A 20441-nucleotide genomic window follows, 5' to 3' on the forward strand; every position below is an offset into this window, starting at 1 on the left:
CACCCGTCGTGACCCACGACCCACCGTGACCCACTCTGACCCACCACCCACCATAAATCACTCTTACCCACTGTGACCCACAGACCCGTCAAAACCCATTGTCATCAACTCTGACCCACGATTGAAATAGGGTTATTTCCTCAACTGTCTATTTCCCCAACTTTCCAGAAAGGTGTCATTTCCTCAAGTGCTTATCTTTCTTCTTAATCTGATGATCATTAACCAAAAGAAGGAGGACAACTGCTGAAATTCTTAACTAATACAAGAAAGAAGAGGGGTGGTACTTCGCTGCTGGCTATTTGAGCTGTTGCTGATAACTAGGGTTGCAGGGTGTCAAATAAGATCATACTTTATCGAACAAAATTGCATATAATGTTACTTGTTTTATAATATTAATCCAACTAAAAATGAACATAGGGTATATCTGCAGAGTATGAAATGTATGTTTTACAATGAATTCATTGAACTGTTCTTTAGAAACAAATCTCAAGGCAGAATCACTACACGGATTTATTCTTTAAATCCCTTAAATCTAAAAGTGCTGGGTAAAGTATTGTGATATGGAACAAGTCACACGGACAATGAGAAGTTACATTAATCAATTGCCGAGTTTCTATTGACACTGTTGGAACCATGTTCTTCCAATATTTGTTGAATAAATTATATATTATTATCACTTTTGAAGGAAATTATCTATTTTAATTCAAACTTTAGTTCATTGGTCAAACTTTCTGTTGACACGTAAGCTTACTAGTAGTTCTGTATAAGATCAAGTTAAAAGAGTGTGAGGTAAACAGTTTGCGCTGCTCTTTTCAATCGTGAGATCTTGGATTCAAATTTCAAGTCTGTATATCCTGATTAGGCAGGCTAATTTTCTCAGTCTTAACACGATGATACCTTCCTGGCTGGCTTTTCCCCAAATTTTCTTTTACTTGTTAATCTTTCAAAGTGAAAAGACTTTCCGGTTGTATCTTGAACTGAAAGTAAATAAGTTTCCTTGAGCGCTTAAAACCTTGCACTTAGAAGAAACATTATTTTTATTATTAAAATCGCTTATGTCTTCAGTGATTTGAAGCTGTAACTGTCGGGAACTTACAGTTGTGTCGTACCCCAAAAGTTCTATAATACCTATTTATTTATTTACATTTATTTTCATCATTTGAAAACACGACAAATTCTAATGAGATTAACAGTTTTCTTTTAAAAGCCATTCGACGTAGAATTGATGATATTCTACATTTTTAAATGAATCTAAAATAAGCAAAAGGCATTATTATGCTGTATAGAACATAGTGATCGAAAACAATGCTATTCAACTTTTTTTCTCGGGTACCCCTAGACAATTCGCCATTCAATTGTGTACTCCTGAAGCTGTTTAAGAGAAATTAAATCAAAATGAACTTATTAAACTTAATACACGTTTTGTTGATTAAAAAGGGGGACAAAGAGAGACCCAACAAAATGACAATCTGTGGGCCAATCAAAACACTATTTTTAGGGGGACAAGTGCACATCCGAAAAAATTAACATGAGAAATTTAAAAATATATGAGGGACATCCAGTTCTACTGAGGAGGATTTTCGCCTCATCCTCCCTGATAATTCGTACACTGAAGACAATGTTAAAAATTCAAAAACTAAAAGTAACTTTAGACCTAACCTGTTAATGAGATAACTGAGCTTGTTTCCGGAACGCCAACTACTCCATTCTTGGTCGAATCTTCGAGAGTGCGAGAATCAGAGCTGATTCTGGATTCAAGCAATTTCTGTGTTTCGTTTTTATTGATGTCAATGCAGAGAAACACTGTTCACACATATATGTTGATTGAATGGAAGAAGTTGTGAAATAGCACTGTCACTAATTTCATTTTACTCTTTTCGAGCATAAATACAAAAGTCATAAATTGACAAGTTATCCAATTTCATTTGCAGTGAACTGTCAACGGACATTTCCAGCAGACCCCCAGAGGCAGCATTACGTACCCCCAGAAATATCTTCGCGTATCCCCAGGGGTACACGTACCCCCGGTTAAATAGCACTAATCTAGAACATGGGAAGCACTAAGAAATAGAATAGTAAGAGTTTTGATATGGTATATTTAGGTGCTAAGCATAACACGATAAATTTATGAGGTCATAACATTATTATTAAACATATAATAATAAATAATTTATGGGTAGCAATCCTAGGGTTTTATTTACAGGAAATCTATCCTGAATCTCATTCTGTCAACTAGACCAAAAGATCTTGTGATGCATGTACATTATTTGGTCAAAACAATGATAAATGTTTTTAAAAATAATAGTGTGACTCAGTTTTATCACGATCTGTATTACCAGTGTTCGAAGTGGAAAAAAAAAGGCGGTATGTTTTATTATGATTTTGACTCAACATACCTGTTGAGTCCCAAACCGCCTCTGGTCATTTAAATATTGTCTTGGTCACTGAAAAACCAGAGACGGTATGTCCTCATTACTGAAAAACCAGAGGCGGTACGGCATACCACCGTATATCGTCTCACCTAGACCAGTGTGTATTACCATATTGTTTTGTTTTCAATACTGGAGAATTTACTATAGTATTCTTCAATCAGCTGATTCGAATTATATTATACACAATCCAAGAAACTAATATGATTTACTGAGGCAATCGTGCGTATAGGACAATTTATTTAAAACAATATCGCCTGTAATTATTTATTGAGTATTTAAAGAAACCTTTTGTTTTGAATGGTTCAGATGTAGGGTTTTGCCTTTGTAATTCAAATGGGATACTGAAAACGTGGAAACTGCTATGATTTAATTCTAAATTGAAAGCTTGTGTAGTCTATATAGTTTAGGAATATTCAGATGTCCTTTGATATAAAAGACCTTCATTCTTAAAATTTAATAGTAAAATTTTATCTAACCAGTGGCAATACTGTATTCATTTTATCACGCATAGAAATCATATCCCCCCATTCTGGCTGTTGGCCAAGATTTGTATCTCTGTCTTGGATTTCTAGTTCATGATCAATATCAAGATAAGGCACTTGAGGAAATGTCCCACATTTTCTGGACTTGAGGAAAACGCACTTGAGGAAATAACCCGATACCCCCATGATTCACGCCCTCTTCTCTACTGACTAAAGAGTTTAAACTTGTAATAAAACAAGCCTATAAAATTATCACTCATCGGAGTTTGAATTTCTACGATCAATCGCTCAAGTATCGCACTAATACAATAACAGCGGATCTGACCTTTCTAATATAAATAAAATAGTTTGTTCGTGTGTCTGTGTGTCTATCTTTGTGCGGCCTGTGGACGAGACGAGTGGACCGAAACTTTTCAAAATTTGTTCACGGGTAGCTTGGTCTAGGCCCCAGACCAAGACGAAGAGTTTTTTTTTTTTTAATTCCTTACTATGGGGTCTTCAGGAGACGTTTACCGGGACCGGCCTGGGGACCAGACAAGTCGACCGAGAGTTACCAAATTTTGGTCAAAGATACCTTGGTCCAGGTTTCACACCAAGGCAAAGCTTTTTCGAAAAAAATCGAACCAGGGGGTCTCAGGGGGGCGTTTACCGAGACATGTAAAAGTAGTAGAAAATGACCGATATCAGTGTCGATTTCATAGTTTTCGCGGTCGCTGAGATCAATGGTGAAACTCCGATCGCATTAACTTCCAAATTCACCGTATTCTGCTACGGGCCGTGGGTCAATGGGGGGGGGGATACCGAAACGTACAAGTAATCCAAAATGACCGATATTAGTGTCAAATTCATAGTTTTCGCGGTTGCTGATATCAATGGTGACACTACCATTAGCGATGACTTTCAAATTCATCCACCGTTGTATGCGGGCCTTGGGTCACCAGAGGGGGGAATTCCGAGACATGTAAAAAAAAATAATCGAAAATGACCGATATTAATGTCAAATTCATAGTTTTCGGGGTAGCTGAGCTCACTGGTGAAACTCAAGACCGCGTTTACTTTCACATTTAGCCCCCATCAGATAAGAAACGGGGGCATTATGAAGGGGATCACGAGACATGTAAAAATAATCCACACTGACCGATGTCAATTCCGTAGTTTTCGCGGTGGCTTAGATCAATGGTGATACTTTCATTAGCGATGATTTTCAAATTTAGCCACCATTGTATGCGGGCCGGGAGTCACCGGGGGTGGGGAATTGCGAGACATGTAAAACTAATGGAAAGTGACCGATATTAGTGTCAAATCCATAGTTTTAGCTGTCGCTGAGATGAATGGTGATACTTCCACAGGCGTTGACTTCCAAATACAGCCCCCATCGGCTGCGGACCAGAGGCATTGTTTTTTTCAAAATTGAAACCAGAGGATTATAGGGATTTCTACCGGCATATGTGAAAAGTAGTAGAAAATGGCAGATGTTAGTGTCACATTCATAGTTTTCGTGGTATTAGTTGGGGGTTGGTGGGGGGCAGAGGAGATTGTTTCACAATACGAACCAAGGGGGTCTGAGGGGGTGTTCACCGGGACATGTAAAAGTAGTAGAATTTGTGTCGAATCCATATTTATCGGGGTTGCTCAGACGTATAGTGACACCCCCGATAGTGTTTACATTCAAATTCAGCCCCATCGGCCTTCCCAATGAAAGCACATGTACGTTGTCGGATATATATTCACACAAAATATATCCAATGTTAGAAATGTTTCTTAATTGTTCTCCCGTTGTTCAGTTTGTTTACATTGATATTTTATCTGATCCGTGCGAAAAAACGGGCATAACAGCTAGTACGAAATGGTAAAGTGTTTGTTATGGACCAAATTACAATGAATTCAATTATATAGATAATTATTATAATTATAACTAATAAATATTTCCTTGTTGAATCATAGAGCTCCTCCGTGGCTAAGCGGTTAGCGTACGCGCCTTTGGCGTGGGAAACCCGGGTTCGATTCCCTGCGGGAGCTCATGTGGTTCGGATTCCACGTTAATCAGTGGGTCCATGTCTCATATAGCCTCGCTGCTGACCGGGACGTTAAACCCCAAAAGCAACTCAAAATCAAATCAACTTGTTGAATTATACATATTTTTCAGTGGAAAAATGAATACAATTTAAAAGTCCCAAATCAACGTAAAGTAGACCAACTTAAAGGAAAAATGTATAAAATTTTCCATATAATTAAGCTTACAAACTTAAAATTTCCATGTAATTAAGCTAAATTTCCATTTTTGTGTCGTTTTGTGCGCCTATTTCCTCGTTTTCTGCGTCACCGGAAATGGGTCAACGTTATCCTACAAATATGGCGGATCGTCGGCGGCAATTCAAAACCTGCTATGTGCATTTTGCAGGAGAAGCGAAAAACAGTATCCTGGTTAGATTTTTCGCTTTATAAAAGTGATGTTATAAGTAATATTTGATGCTGCACGTAACTGGTACCTTCTCAAGTTACTTGAAAAGGTATCAAGTTACGTGCAGCATCAAATATTACTTATAACATCACTTTTATAAAGCCAAAAATCTAACCAGGATACTGTTTTTCGCTTCTCCTGCAAAATGCACATAGCAGGTTTTGAATTGCCGCCGACGTAATGCTGTTCCGTCAGGAACGATTTCGAGGTCGTTTCCTTCACATCGTCTTGTGCGTGTTTTCTACCGTTTTGTAAGCCTATTTCCACGTTTTGTGAATCAATGGTAGTGGGTCAAAATGGGCATTCAATGTGGGAAGAAAACTGATCCACTCTCCCACCAGTATCGAATTTCAAGGTCGCTTTTTTCGCATTGTTTAGTGCATATTTATTCCGTTTCTGCGCATACTTTCACGTTTTGTAGGCCAACGAAAGTGGGCCAAAGGTGACCTACAAATATGGCAGAGAAAGACATATTCATTCCACTTTCAAGGTCCATTTTGACCCTCTTCCACTGATGCACAAAGCGACACAAATCATGTATAAAAAGTGTGAAGGAAACGACCTCATTTGATGGTGACGGAACAGCATTAAGTTATTCCACTATACTTGTAGGCCATTTTGACCCATTTTTGTTGTCGCACTAAAGTGGAAATAGAAGCACTAAAGTGGAAATAGGAGCACAAAACGGTACAAAGCAGGCACTATACGATGCGAAAGAAACGACCCCCCAAATTCGATAGTGGCGGAACAATGGCTCTATTTTCTCACACATTGATGGACCATTTTGACGCATTTCTGGTGATGCTCAAAACGTGGAAGTAGGCGAACAGAACGGTACAAAATACACACTAAACGATGCGAAAGAACCAACCCCGAAATTCGATAGTGGCGGAATAGTGAGCCATTTAACTCCCACTTTAAAGGCCCGTTTAACTCACTTCCGGTGACGCACAAGAGAGGAAGTAGGCACAGAAAACTTTTAAAAAAATAATCACTAAACGATGCGAAGGAAACGACCTAGAAATTCGATAGTGTCGGAACAATGGGTCATTTTGGTCACACTTTGGACGTCCATTTTCACACACTTCTGGTGACGCGCAAAACGTGAAAATAAGAGCACGAAACGGCACGAAACATTCACTACTCGACGCGAAAGGAAGGACCACGAAATTCGGTAGGTATAGTGACGGAGCAGTGGGTCATTTTCGTCCCACCTTCGAGGCCCATTTTGACCGTCTTCCAGTGACGCACAAAACGTCGAAATACGCGCTCAAAAGGGTATGCAATGTAAAATTAACGACCTCGAAATTCGATAGTAGCGGAACTCTTGGTCATTTTCGTCCCATCTTGGAAGCCCATTTTGACCCACTTACGGTGACGCACAAAACGTGGAAATAAGGGCACGAAACGGCACGAAAATCCACTAGTCGATGCAAAAGGAAGGATATCGAAATTCAGTAGTGGCGAAACTCTTGGTCATTTTCATCCCACCTTCGAGGCCCATTTTGACCATCTTCCAGTGACGTACAAAACGTCGAAATAGGCGCACAAAAGGGTAAGCGATGTAAAATTAACGACCTCGAAATTCGATAGTGGCGGAGCAGTGTGTCATTTTCGTCCTACCTTGGAAGCCCATTTTGACCCATTTCTGGTGACGCACGAAACGTGGAAATGGGGGCACGAAACAGCACGAAAATTCAGTAGTCGATGCGAAAGGAAGAACCTCGAAATTCGGTAGTGGCGGAGCAGTGGGTCATTTTCGTCCCACCTTTGAGGTCCATTTTGACCGTCTTCCAGTGACGCACAAAACGTCGAAATAGACGTACAAAAGGGTACGCGATGTGAAATTAACGACCTCGAGATTTAATGGGGGCGGAACTCTCGGTCATTTTCGTCCCATCTTGGAAGCCCATTTTGACCCACTTATGGTGACGCACAAAACGTGGAAATAAGGGCACGAAACGGCACGAAAATCCACTAGTCGATGCAAAAGAAAGGATATCGAAATTCAGTAGTGGCGAAACTCTTGGTCATTTTCATCCCACCTTCGAGGCCCATTTTGACCATCTTCCAGTGACGTACAAAACGTCGAAATAGGCGCACAAAAGGGTACGCGATGTAAAATTAACGACCTCGAAATTCGATAGTGGCGGAACAGTGTGTCATTTTCGTCCTACCTTGGAAGCCCATTTTGACCCATTTCTGGTGACGCACGAAACGTGGAAATGGGGGCACGAAACAGCACGAAAATTCAGTAGTCGATGCGAAAGGAAGGATATCGAAATTCGGTAGTGGCGGAGCAGTGGGTCATTTTCGTCCCACCTTCGAGGCCCATTTTGACCGTCTTCCAGTGACGCACAAAACGTCGAAATAGACGTACAAAAGGGTACGTGATGTGAAATTAACGACCTCGAGATTTAATAGTGGCGGAACTCTTGATCGTTTTCGTCCCACCTTGGGGACTCATTTTAACCCACTTCCCACGACGTACAAAACGGAAGTAGACGCACAAAACGGCACAAAACGATGTGAAGGAAACAATCTCGAAATTCATTGGTGGCAGAAGAGCAATAACTTGTTCCGCCATATTTGTAGGCACATTTTGACCCACTTCCGGTGATGCACAAAATGTGGGAATAGGCGCATAAAGCGACACAAAACACGCACAAAAGATGCAAAACAAAGTACCTTGAAATTCGTTGGTGGCGGAACAAGTTAATGACGCCGTGAGCACCAATATAAGTATATACTGTAGTTCTTACCAGTTGGCGCGGTGGGTCAGTGGTAGAGCGTTCACCTCCGGTGCTTGAGGTCCCTGGTTCGATCCCAGCTCGCGCAGTTTGTACTTTGTGGTGGACAAACACCGTGCTCATGGATTTTCTCGGTGTTCTCCCGTTTCTTCATTTCATTCATTTCCTATCATCACCGTCTCCTTTAGCCTATCCGGCATAAGCGTGAGACGTAAAACTAAAGATTTCTTATCATTTTTTGTAGTTCTTACCATCAAGGCTGAGAACTGCACGGTCCAATTTTTTAGCCAAAATAGAACCCCAACCGGAATAGTGATGTCAACCGACTCGGCTTGGTTCAACTGAGCGTACAGCTTGAGCTGGCTTGGTTGGGATTACCCATCGACTGGGCTCAATTGAGCCAATGGCTTGAACCGGCTCGGTAAAGACGAGTCATCGGCTCGGCTCGATTGGAGCCAATGGCTCGAACCAGCTCCGTTGAAACGAGTCCATAGGCTGGGTTCGAGTCAGCTCAACTGAGCCGATGGCTCGAACGGGCTCGGTTGGGGTAAGCAATCAGCTCAATTCGGCTCGGCTCGTGTGAGCCATCGGCTGGAGCTGGCTCGGTTGGATGAGCTGTTGGCTCGGCTAACTTCTCGGTTCGGCTCGATAAGTGAATAAGCTGTGAGCGAGCCGCTAGAGCTGTTGACAACCCTAAACCCGGGTCGAGCAGTTTTGAACATGTTTGGCTGGAGTCCCATAACTTCTAACAATTTTTGGCTCGAGCCCGAATACTTGCTCCTCCTGAACTCAAACCAAGAACCTCGTGACCGATGTCCTTGCCTCCTGAAGATTTCTTGACGACCAAGATCGACAGTCAACTAATTTTTAGTATTCCGATACAAACCGCCTATATTCCATGTTTATACACGTACACGGTGTTATAATGATAATTAATTATAGTAGTAGTAGTAGTATCGTTGATTATTATATTGTCTATGTAGAATACTTGAAGATAGTAGTACTTGAAACTACACAAAGGATTTAGCTCGAATTGGCTCGACTCGACTGGAAACTCGATCCGAATTCGAGTCGAGTTGGGGGAAATTTTTCGAGCCGAGATCTCAAGTCGAGCTCAAAGATGTCTGCTTCGAGTCGAGTCGAGTTTTAAAGAAAACTCGCTCGAACTCGCTGGTGCCCATTCCTATTGTATGCATGACGGGCATATAGAGTTCTTTCGAGGGGGATAGAACCATAAACATAATATATTTTAAAAAATAGTTAGTTTCCTGGCTTTCTTCCCAGGGGGGGAAGGGATGGTAGGTATTCAGCATTTCTTATAAGTACCTTATTAGAAATATGTAAAACAGTAACAAGTGGACAACACAATACACACACATCTTCTTATCTTCAGTTTTAATTGCTGATTTCAATTACAATTAACAATTACAATTAACAATTACAAGTTTTAATTGTCAATTGCAATTAACAATTAAATGTTTCAATTGCACCCTTTGCAATTGACAATTAACAATTAAAAGTTTCAATTGCCTGGTGACCAATTAACAATTAACAATTGACGAAAATTTAATTGCAAATTTTATGATTGAATTCAATTGCAATTGATTCTCAGAGCAATTACTTTCAATTGATTGATCAATTGCAATTGATTTCAATTGATTTTGCCCAACACTGCCCTATATATATATATATATATATATATATATATATATATATATATATATATATATATATATATATATATATATATATATATATATATATATATAATACTTAAAGAAGTTGGAGTTAACTGGAGAGACCAATGGCTGCTTCGTAACCTGTGCGTAGAACAACGAGTCAAGATGTGCTTGAATGAAGGAGAAACCAATATTGTGGAGATTGGAAGAGGAGTCAGACAAGGATGTAGTATGTCGCTACAATTATTCAACATTTACAGTGAATGGTTACTCGAGGAAGCATTAATGGGAATTGAAGATTTCACGATTGGAGGGTAGATCATTAGTAAAATCAAGTATGATAGGGTTCTTATAGCTAGAACCGAAGGAGGACTACAGGAGATGATTGACAAAATAGTTGACACTGGGAAACTATATGGAATGGAAATCAACACCGAAAAAGCGAAAGTCATGAGAATATCCCGTGGAAATGCCTCCTTACAGGTCAAAGTAGAACAAAGAGTACTTGAAGAGGACGACCATTATAATAACTGGGAAGTATTTTGACGAAAGAGGCGTACTGCACCAGAGAGATCAGGTCGAGAATTGCCATAACCAAAGAAGCATTCAACAAGAAAAGGTTGCTCTTAACTAGCAGCCTTAATATTGGAATAAGGAAGAAGCTGGTCAAGTGCTATATGGAGTATTGGACTTTATGGTTCAGAGACTTGGACATTACAGAAATTAGAGAAGAAATATTTAGAGAGCTTCGAAATGTGGTGTTGGAGGAAGATGGAGAACATAAAATAGACAGAAAGAGTAACAAACGAAGACGTTTTAAAACGGATAGAAGAGGACGCTTCTAGTCATGATCCTTCGTAGAAAGGCAAATTGGATTGGACACATCGTGCGAAAAATTTTCTTAATACCGTCATAGAAGGAAAGCGACCAATAGGAAGAACACAAGTGATCGATGATTTGAAAAATAGAAGAAAATATTGGGAGTTAAAAGAGGAATCAAGAAACGTTTCCCGGCCCAAACTGAAAATTAAGAAAAAAAGAAAAACCTCATTAGCCCCAGGACCTGCCAAAAGGCAGAACACTTGATAATAATAATAACTAGCAAAGCCGCATGTCCTGTGCAAGTGCAGGACACTATTGTCTGAATGATTGATTTTTTATTTATTAATCTCCCCTTTTCCCTCCCCCTCCCATAGGTTCCACCTTCAAAGTGAAAATATTAAAAACAAAATCCAGGCTCGAACGTCATCTATGTTGAAAATATGATCGAGATCGGCCAGGTGTTTCAAGAGGTATTTAAGTTCAATTTATTCTTATATATCTCTCCCATCTCCTCCTCCTACCCTAAGTTCTACCGTCAAAGGGATACGATAAAAACAACCCCAGGTCCGAACCTCATCTATGTTGATTAGGGTGGTTCGGAAAAAAAAATATTTTTCTATTTGCGGAACGCTATAGTGCGCAAAAGTTGCCGTTGGTATAGACAAGAAAAATCCCAAAAGAAAAAAAAAAACTTTTATTTATATATCTTTCGGTCCCGCATCGCCATTGAAATTTTATAAAATCTGGTAAAAACAATAAATTTTTAATATTTTTCTAAAAGGATTTGAGAATATAGGATGGTGACCCTATATAGCCTAAAGGTTTCTTCAAGTATGTAAAAACAACTTTAAAATAAATAAACTATATCTATATAGTATCTTCCGGTCGCGCATGGCTGTCAAAAATTTGCAAAATTTGCGAAATAAGCAAAATTTGAGAGTTTAACGTTTTTTTTTTTTTTAATAAAATAGATATAATTTCTTATAAGTAAGCTAAGGACGCTACTCACCACGAGTGGGTGGCTGCACTTGAAGTTGCACCCCCAACCAGCCATCCAATGAATAGGGTGTATTATTTACAATTGTATTTATAAACTTATAATTTTACATAATTCACCCCCTGCAAATTTCCATTTTCCCCTTTATTTTTGTCCATTACTAATGAGTTTAAACTCTGATTTATGCGGGTGCAGCGGTGGCACAATGGTGGAGCGTTAACCTCTTGTACATGGGGTTCTTGGTTCGATCCCAGCTCCCGTCAAGTGAGTTTTGTGGTAGACAAACACCGTGTGTGGGGGTTTTCTCGGGATTCTCCCGTTTCCTCCCACTTTCTTCATTCCACCATTTTATTCATTTCTCATCTTCACCGTCTCCTTTAACTTAGCCGGCATAAACGTGGGGCTAAAACTTAAAAGATTCCATTTTTAATTTTTTCTGATTTATGCGAAAATGTAGGCATGGATGATCTTGACAATAGTGTAGCTCTGATGAAGCCGTCTCTAGCACTGTGTCCCCACACTATACCGGAAGCTTCTGTCACAAACTTAACGCATCTTCCGACAGCATAAGTATGACATGAGAAGTTCTTAAAATTCATAACTAGCTTAGTGTCTGCTTAGAAACTACTTTATTTCATCATTAGTCAATGGTCTTAACAAAGGAGAAGGAAGATTACAAGTATCCCATTGTATTATTTCGGTGTAATCTTTAGCTACAAACTTCATGTTTGGTGGCAAAAATATCTAATAGGATCACTTTCAAAAACTGCTTTCCTTGCCTTCAAAAGTCGTCTGTTCCTAAGCTCTCGAATGTGGTTTCTGTCGTCAATGACCATCGCCAAAAGTAAATTTTCGGGATTAGCAAAGTAGGCATTCCGTTCTACAACGGGGTCTACCACTTATTTCAGCTCTTCTGGCAAAATACCGCGTTTTCTGAATTGTTTCGTAAACATGTCGTGGACTTTCGGTCAAATTGTTGCTCAACTTAATGGGAAACCACATAGGCATATATAACTTTTAAGATAAAGGTTACAATTTGCCTCATCTGAAAGACTTTCCACACTAATGTATAGCCACAGGACTCATTAGCTGTAGTGAGCCATCTTGAATGTGACAAAGGGCTAGGGTCACGAACTGAAAAATCTTCAGAGCAGTGCCCTAACTGGATGACTTTTTGATATGTCCAGTGAATACAGTTGGTCTTTGCTGAGTATCTAAGTGTCTACTTCAGGAATCACACAATTGATAGGTTCAAATTCAATAACTGGTAGAGTGTATGGACACAGTGCTAGAGATGGCTTCATCAGAGCTACATGGCTACATGTCCATGCCTACATTTTCGCATAAATCAGAAAACAAATGAAAAATGAAATCTTTAAGTTTTACGGCCCACGATTATACCGGCAAGGCTAAAGTAGACGGTGATGAGAAATGAATGAAATGGTGGAATGAAAAAGTGGGAGGAAACGGGAGAATCACGAGAAAACCCACACACGCACCATGTTTATTCACCACAAAGCTCACTTAGCGCGAGCTGGGATCGAAAGAAGAACCCAATGCACCAGAAGTGAATGCTTTATCAGTGAGTCCCCGCTGCCCCCGCATAAATCAAGAGTTTAAAATTATTAGTAATGGACAAAAATAATGGGGAAAATGGAAATTTGTAGTGGACGAATTATATAAAATTATAAACTTGTTAATACAATAGTAAATAATACACCCTAATCATTGGACGACTGAATTGGTAGGGTGTGAGTGGAACTCCCAAGTGCAGTCATCCCCACTTGGTGAGAAGCGTCCTTATCTTACTTGTTTTAAGAAAATTAAAAAAAAAAAGTTAAACTCTCAAATTTTGCTAAATTCGCATATTTTGCAAATATTTGACAGCGACGCGTGACCAGAAGATATAATATAAATATAGTTTATTTATTTTAACGTTGTGTTTACATACTTGAAGGAACTTTTGGGCCATATAGGGTCCCCGCCCTATATTCTTCAGTCGTTATAAAAATATTGGAAATTTATTGTTTTTGTCGGATTTTTCAAATTTCAACGGCGATGCGGGACCGGAAGATATGTAAATAATTTTTTCCTTTCGAGTTTTTCCTTGTCTATACCAATGGCAACTTTTGCGCACTATAGCGTTTCGGAAATAGAAAAACTATTTTTTTTTCGAACCACCCTAATGTTGATAATTTGATAAGATCGGTTCGGTGGTTTAAGCGTAATGAAGCCACAAAGACAGTCACTTTTATTTTTTTTTTATTTAGATGCCCCCCTACCCTCCCCTACATTATGCCGACAAAGTAAAATGATGAAAACCTCCCAGGTTCGAACCTTATCTATGTTGAAAGTTTAATCGAGATCGGTCAAGTGGTTCAAGAGTTATTAAAAAGTTTAATCGAGATCGGTCAAGTGGTTCAAGAGTTATTAAGTTTTATTCATTTTAAATATTTATCCCTCTCCCCTCCCGTCCCCTAAGTTCTACTATCAAAAGGAAATAATTTCCGTAGATAAACATATTACTCAAGACAAAACAGCAAAACCAAGTATTCCATTTACCAGAAAAAATAAATATCATACAATTTATATCTATACTTCAGATTTTAATTTGATTCACCTTACGTTCTGTATATAAAATTTGTTACCAAATTACTAGTCGGTTTCAAAGCTAGCAAGTAGCTTTTCCGTGGATAAAGAGTAGACGTTTTTGGGTTCCTTGTTAAGACTGAATAAAAATGAAAATCACACGTTAAACTGTGGATTCACATTTTGTGCAGTGCATATCAAAATTACGTACCAATTTGCCATAATTCAAAAACTAATAAAAGTAGATGAATGTAATTATACAGGCACTAATTTTAGAATTTAGGCTCAATTATGCAAAATTTTAAGCTTCTAACTATGTTCGTTTTTAACAAATTCACCTGTAAAGGAAAACCTTTTTTTTCATACTGACCAGAAATTATGGATTTCGTCATAGAAGTGCCTGGTATAAGTGTTGTGAAAAACGTGTCGATATTCACCGCCAGTTGAAGGATGTTTATAGGGACTTATGTGCTGTGTGGAAGTGCGTGTCTGACTTTATGGGATAAGGGATCAATTAAAGATCTGCCAAAGTCCAGAAGTTCCATTTGTGTAACTATCGCAGAAAACATTGCTCATGTTCAGGCTCTGATCATGGAGGACACAAGGATAACATCTGAGGAGATGGTAACTTTATAGGGTAATCTCATTTCCATGGAAAGTATTTTAACAGGGCCCTTAAGTTGCCCACCTTCGGTTTACGCTAATTTTTCGACAGCTCGATGAAGAGAAGATTGTCTCCGGATAAGAAGAAGGATTTTTACAGGAACAAGAACATCGAAATGGTCCCTCATGCATTCTGCTCTCAAGAATTATAACCAAGTGACCTCTCTGTGTGTTTTTAAAACTGAATATATCATTGCGAGGTAAACGTTTTGAGTCCAGAATGCCCTCGGAAGTGCCATTTTCGAATGTCTAAAACATATTTCAACCCTGAACAAAACTCTCAGAGGCTTCTGATAGTGGAATACAAAAATGGCAATTGTGTGTAGATATAGACAAGAATTGTGTTGAGAACTGATAAAAAATATATAACTCGAAAACTGAAAACTGTGGAAGCGTGGGAAAATGGTACGTAATTTTTTTAATGTACGTCTTATATTGGTTCTGTGGTGAAAAGTGATGCTAACTCTAAGAGATGCTAACTTTAAGAGAGATAGAAAGGACACAAATGATCATGTAATCCAGGTTTCAAGTATACCTTTGTCCTTTTTTAAAACAAGTTTCTCTGTTGAAATAGCGTATTAAATTCTAATTAATGATTAAAATTAGGGGAAGATAGATTTCAATAATTCAATACTCGAAAGAAAGAAAATCAATAAGTAAGTAAAGCATTAATTGTTAAACTCTGTAAACCGAATCACAATTTTCCTCGTCGTTATGCTTAAAGTCAACTTATGGTGGTCGTGAGATTTTGAAAATGAAAAAATGAAATCTTTAAGTTTTACGTCCCACGGTTATGCCGGTTAGGCTAAAGGAGACGGTGATAATGAGAGATGAGTGAAAGGGTGGAATGAAGAAAGTGGGAGGAAACGGGAGAACCCCGAGAAAACCCACGAGCACGGTGTTTGTCCACCACAAAGTTCACTTGGCGGAGGTCGTGAGATTTTGAAAGGATAAAATAAATATATACATATATATTTCAAACTTGTTATAATAGTGCTTTAAAAATGATAAACCACTTTATAAAGGTATTAATCTTCAAAAATTAAAACTTTCATCATTAAAGTATTTTCAATATTTCATCTGAACTTCATTACCTAACATTATGAAAACGTATCACCACTGCAATTACCTGATATTTTCCGTTGTTGATAATCTGTTTATTTTCTGGATCCAACCAGAAAATTTTGGGTTTTGGCTCCCCAGATGCTCTACAAATTAGAACTGCGTCATTACCCGCAAGATCTAAGTATGTCTTCGTCCACTGTATTACCATACCGGGTACTGCTTTGGATTTCCGAGTCGAACACAGCGAAAACATTGTACCAAAATTTAAATCACCTGCAGAAACATCAGAATATCAAAAATATCAGAAACATCAGAATACCATAACATAATTTTTCACCAAAACAAACTGCCATCCAACATCTTATTCCTATATTTAATTATTGTACAAGCTAAATAAATATTAAGTGCATAATTGAAGTAAATTGAATGAGTTCAAATGAAAATACTAGGCCTATATTTAAAAAGAGATTTAACCACTATATTCTACCTAACCTTTAAATATATAGCAATCGCATATAAATTTACAGAAACAACATAGTGCAAACTAAATTTTTGGTTTCAAAAGCGTTCAATATGTCGGAACGGGGCGTGGAATTTATCTCGGGAAAAATTCTCCGTAACTGCTATGCAACATTTTTGCAGAAATATTTTTTTCATACACTTGATTCAAGCCTCACATCATGGGGCATATTAGTTTACTTTATCTCAGTACCTTTAGGTTGCTTAGTACAGAATAATAAGATTCGTAGAAAAAAATGCAACACAAGATACTTAAAGCTCTGTTTCCTATCAACATTAATCTAGCTAATAATATACTTTCAGCTAAAAGAGTATCGCTTGCGCTCTAGATTTGGATTCTTTTAGTGTACTGCCGGATTCGATGGTAGAAAACTGCTGAATTGAATTTTCGAAGGCATTCCCAAACTAAATCCAGAACATCAAAACACGGAGGTCAGTCTTTACTGAATCTCCACTCCACATCTATCGTCTGTGTTGTGGTAATTTTTGATTCAGTGTCCAACAGAAGAAACGGAGGACCAGATCTAATCAAGGCGGGAAGTATGTACTAATAATCTCTCTGGATGTAACTTTTACCGAAAGCCAATAGACTCATTTGCCACTGAAGGGAAAAAATCTGTATGAGGAGAGTAAAGACTAGATATGATATTTTACTTAGACCAATAGTAATTTACCGTCACATCCCCAAATTTTCCACTTCTCTAATAGTTCTTATTCTGATCTCAAATAAATAATAGCCTATATATCCTTTAAAGTATATATAGGAAAACGATAATTATGCCTGTTGAGCTGTATGGTTGCATGATAGCGTACTTTGAGTGAAGAACGCAGACTGGAAGCTTTTTTAATCAAGTGCGTCGGGAATGGGAAATATCGGAAACTTCACACTCGGGAATTGCATAATTCATACAATTTACGTAATATTGTTAGGATCAAGTTAAGGTTGGCAGGTCATGTAGCCAGAATAAAAGAAAAGAAGACGCTTTTAGAATTTAAAATGAAACCCAATCAAAAAAAGACCATTAGGAAGACTAGATGCAGATGAGAGGACAATATTAGTTGGACGCAATAATAGGAATCACTGAAACCATGTCTGCTCGCAGCTGGGGTGTAAGGGGGAAGTTGCCCCCTCTAGATTTTCGAAGATTGTTCAGTTTTTGGAAGTACATATCAAAGCATACTAATTTCCTCCCATATATTATAATACTTAGTATAGGCCTATATTTTAAATACTAGTCCGTTTATAGTATAGTCCTTAACTACAATAAATGGACTAGTACAGTAATATAGTACATTTATTGTAGTTAAGGATATGTGCGTAAATAATTGTAGTTTTCCATCATGCATTATGTGAAAGTGTATTCGAGACTGTGCTTGTACGTCGGTTTCTTGCTCCGCGATTTCGGTCTTTTTCTATCCTTGTTCTCTCCCTCCTTGAAATCGATCTTTTTCTCCATTTTGGAAAAAATTATGCGGGCATCCCTGACTGAAACCACATTTGTTTTATAGTGTAAGGTCTACAAAGACCTGTTCTATTTCCCTTCTTCCGTCTTCTAGGCAATTTTCAAGATTGTCATTCAATTTCTTGGCAGTACACTTTAGAAAACATGAACATCATAGATGCAGCTATTTTGTACATTATTTCCTCTCCTTTCCTCACCAAATTGCATGTGGCAACTATGAATAATAAATTCTGCTCTTTCACACAGTATTGTTATTCAGTGACTAATAGAATTGTCAAAAGCAATTACAAATTTAAGCAACTACAGACATCGATCACAAGAAAGAAGAAGAAAGTTTACTATTTGTTTATTTTCAACCCAAACAATACAGATGATTGTGAACAAAAACTTCACTTATTCTAAGATCCTTATATTTATTTACTAAATATTGTCTAAATATTATGATTTTTCTAAATATTGTCAACATACAGAGTGTCTCTAAAGCCTTCATACGATTTTAAAATATTATAACTTGAAAACGGCTAACTATATTTTAATTAAACACTTAGGGTCTATATACCTTGAACGACAGGTATTCGTTTACCTGGCGAGAGATGTCAATAACGAGCAGGAGCGATGAATGCTAGTGGTCTCCCGTCAATCATGAGTCATATCACCAACACTCATCAGTGTTGTTCGAGATGTGAAAGTTTGACTATCGAATTAATGTGAGATTTGTGCCGGAAGAGGACACACTGAACATTTCTGAACTTTTCATTGAAAACTTGGTATAACTGCAATTATTTTGTATCTTGTAACAAATTTGCAGTTTTTTTTTAATACAGTAGAACATTCCAGAGTTAGCCAAAGTTTCGAACAAGATTGTCCACTGACATAAGATTTTCACGTTTTTATTAGTATATTATTATACAATTTATTAAAAAGCATGTGCTTCTCACCCCAAACGATCCACCTGCTTTTTTTAAAAATAGTTAATACAGCACTTTTAGATTAGGTGATGTGTAGGGATATATGTGTACGAATTCGAACACTCCGTCTTTCAAATTGGAGGAGTTTCATTCAAATAACATTAGTCGTTTTCAAGCTATAGCTCATTGAAATCGATAGAGATTTTAGGATAGTCTCCATTTGACATTTTCATATTGATGCGCTGTATATATTTTGTTGCCCAGTAGCGTACACAAAACGTCATCACAAGGGTTCAAGCACCCAAGCTTATATTATTTCAGAATAACATGTGACTTTTGAATGAGTATTGCAAATGTTTATTTTCCTCTAATGTCTTCTTGAGGGGGACTGTTAAACTCTGAACTCTCCCTTTACATACACCACTGTCGTTTGCAACATTTACGGCACTCATACTCACGTTGATCGCTGCAGAGGTTCGGAAGTGCACTGTGTTATGCTTTAACCCTTTCCGGATCCTGGCTTTTTGGGCTATTTTTTAGACTTTCAGTCAAGCAGCTACTGTATCGTCACTATTTATCCTAGGATCATGGTTCATACCTCATTCTCTTCAGAATAGAGCTGGCTTTCAAATGGTACCACTTGCATGCTCATACCATATACCAGAAGCGGGAAAAAATGTCAAAGTGAAAGTTTCGGAGGGAAATATTTTTTCTCGAACTTTGGCCCCCCTGGACCCCCCTGTGTCAACGTAGCCATCTACAAAAAATCTGAGAAATAGTATTTGGTATACTGAATGTGTGTGCCAAATTTCAAGTTTCTATCTTGAATAGTAAGGGAGGGAGAAATTTTATCAAAATTTTCCACCATGCCCCAAATTACCACAAAACACTATGATCTCAGGGGAAAAAATTCCTGAGACATCCCTAATTACCCTAGGGTCATGTGCCGCCCATATTCTCTTCTGAATAGAACTGCCTTTCAGGCGGTACCATTCACATGTCTCCATCATGTATCTAAGGCGGGAAATTGCAGAAAAAGGTTTTTTTTTGCCTAAATTTCCCTTTTTTCAACTTTTAGCCCCTCTAGACTCCCCTGTGTTAACGCAGAAATCTGAAAGAAAATCTGTTAAATACTACTCGGTGGACTGAATGTTTGTGCACAATTTCAATCTTCTAGGTGCAAAAATAAGCCCGCCAGAAAAAAAATCAGAAATTTCCCCATGTTACCCTATACAGAAGTATATTTTGAAAAAAATTCACTGAGACGTCCCTAATTACCCTAGAATAATAATTCGACCGTCATTCTCTTCAGAATAGAACTGTCTTTCAGACGATATGACTCACGTGTCTCCATCATGTATGTGAGGCGGGAAAATCCTGAAAAACGGGATTTTTATCTAAAAATCCCTTTTTTCAGTTTTTCCCCCTCTGGACCCCCCTGTTTTAACGCAGAGATCTGAAAAAAAAATCTGATAAATACTACTAGGTAGGCTGAATGTTTGTGCACAATTTCAATCTTCTAGGTGCAAAAGTAAGCCCGGCAAAAAAATATACCCACCATGTCCCACTTTTCCCTATATAGAAGTATATTTTTCAAAAAATCCCTGAGAC

At 38.1% G+C, this 20441-nt stretch overlaps 1 protein-coding gene across 2 annotated transcripts in view; it reads right to left on the reverse strand.

Moving 5' to 3' along the window:
* Nucleotides 1-20441, reverse strand: part of ImpL2 (Ecdysone-inducible gene L2) — a 175010-nt gene that overhangs the window by 12548 nt on the left and 142021 nt on the right. For both annotated transcript variants that reach the window (XM_081764295.1, XM_081764305.1), the window contains exon 6: nt 16005-16213. In XM_081764295.1, coding sequence (XP_081620421.1) covers nt 16005-16213 — 209 coding nt within the window. The remainder of the gene's footprint in view (nt 1-16004; nt 16214-20441) is intronic.

This window comes from Thermobia domestica, chromosome 1, assembly GCF_964235325.1.
Source record: "Thermobia domestica chromosome 1, izTheDome1.hap1.1, whole genome shotgun sequence".
In the NCBI taxonomy this organism is placed as follows: domain Eukaryota; kingdom Metazoa; phylum Arthropoda; class Insecta; order Zygentoma; family Lepismatidae; genus Thermobia; species Thermobia domestica.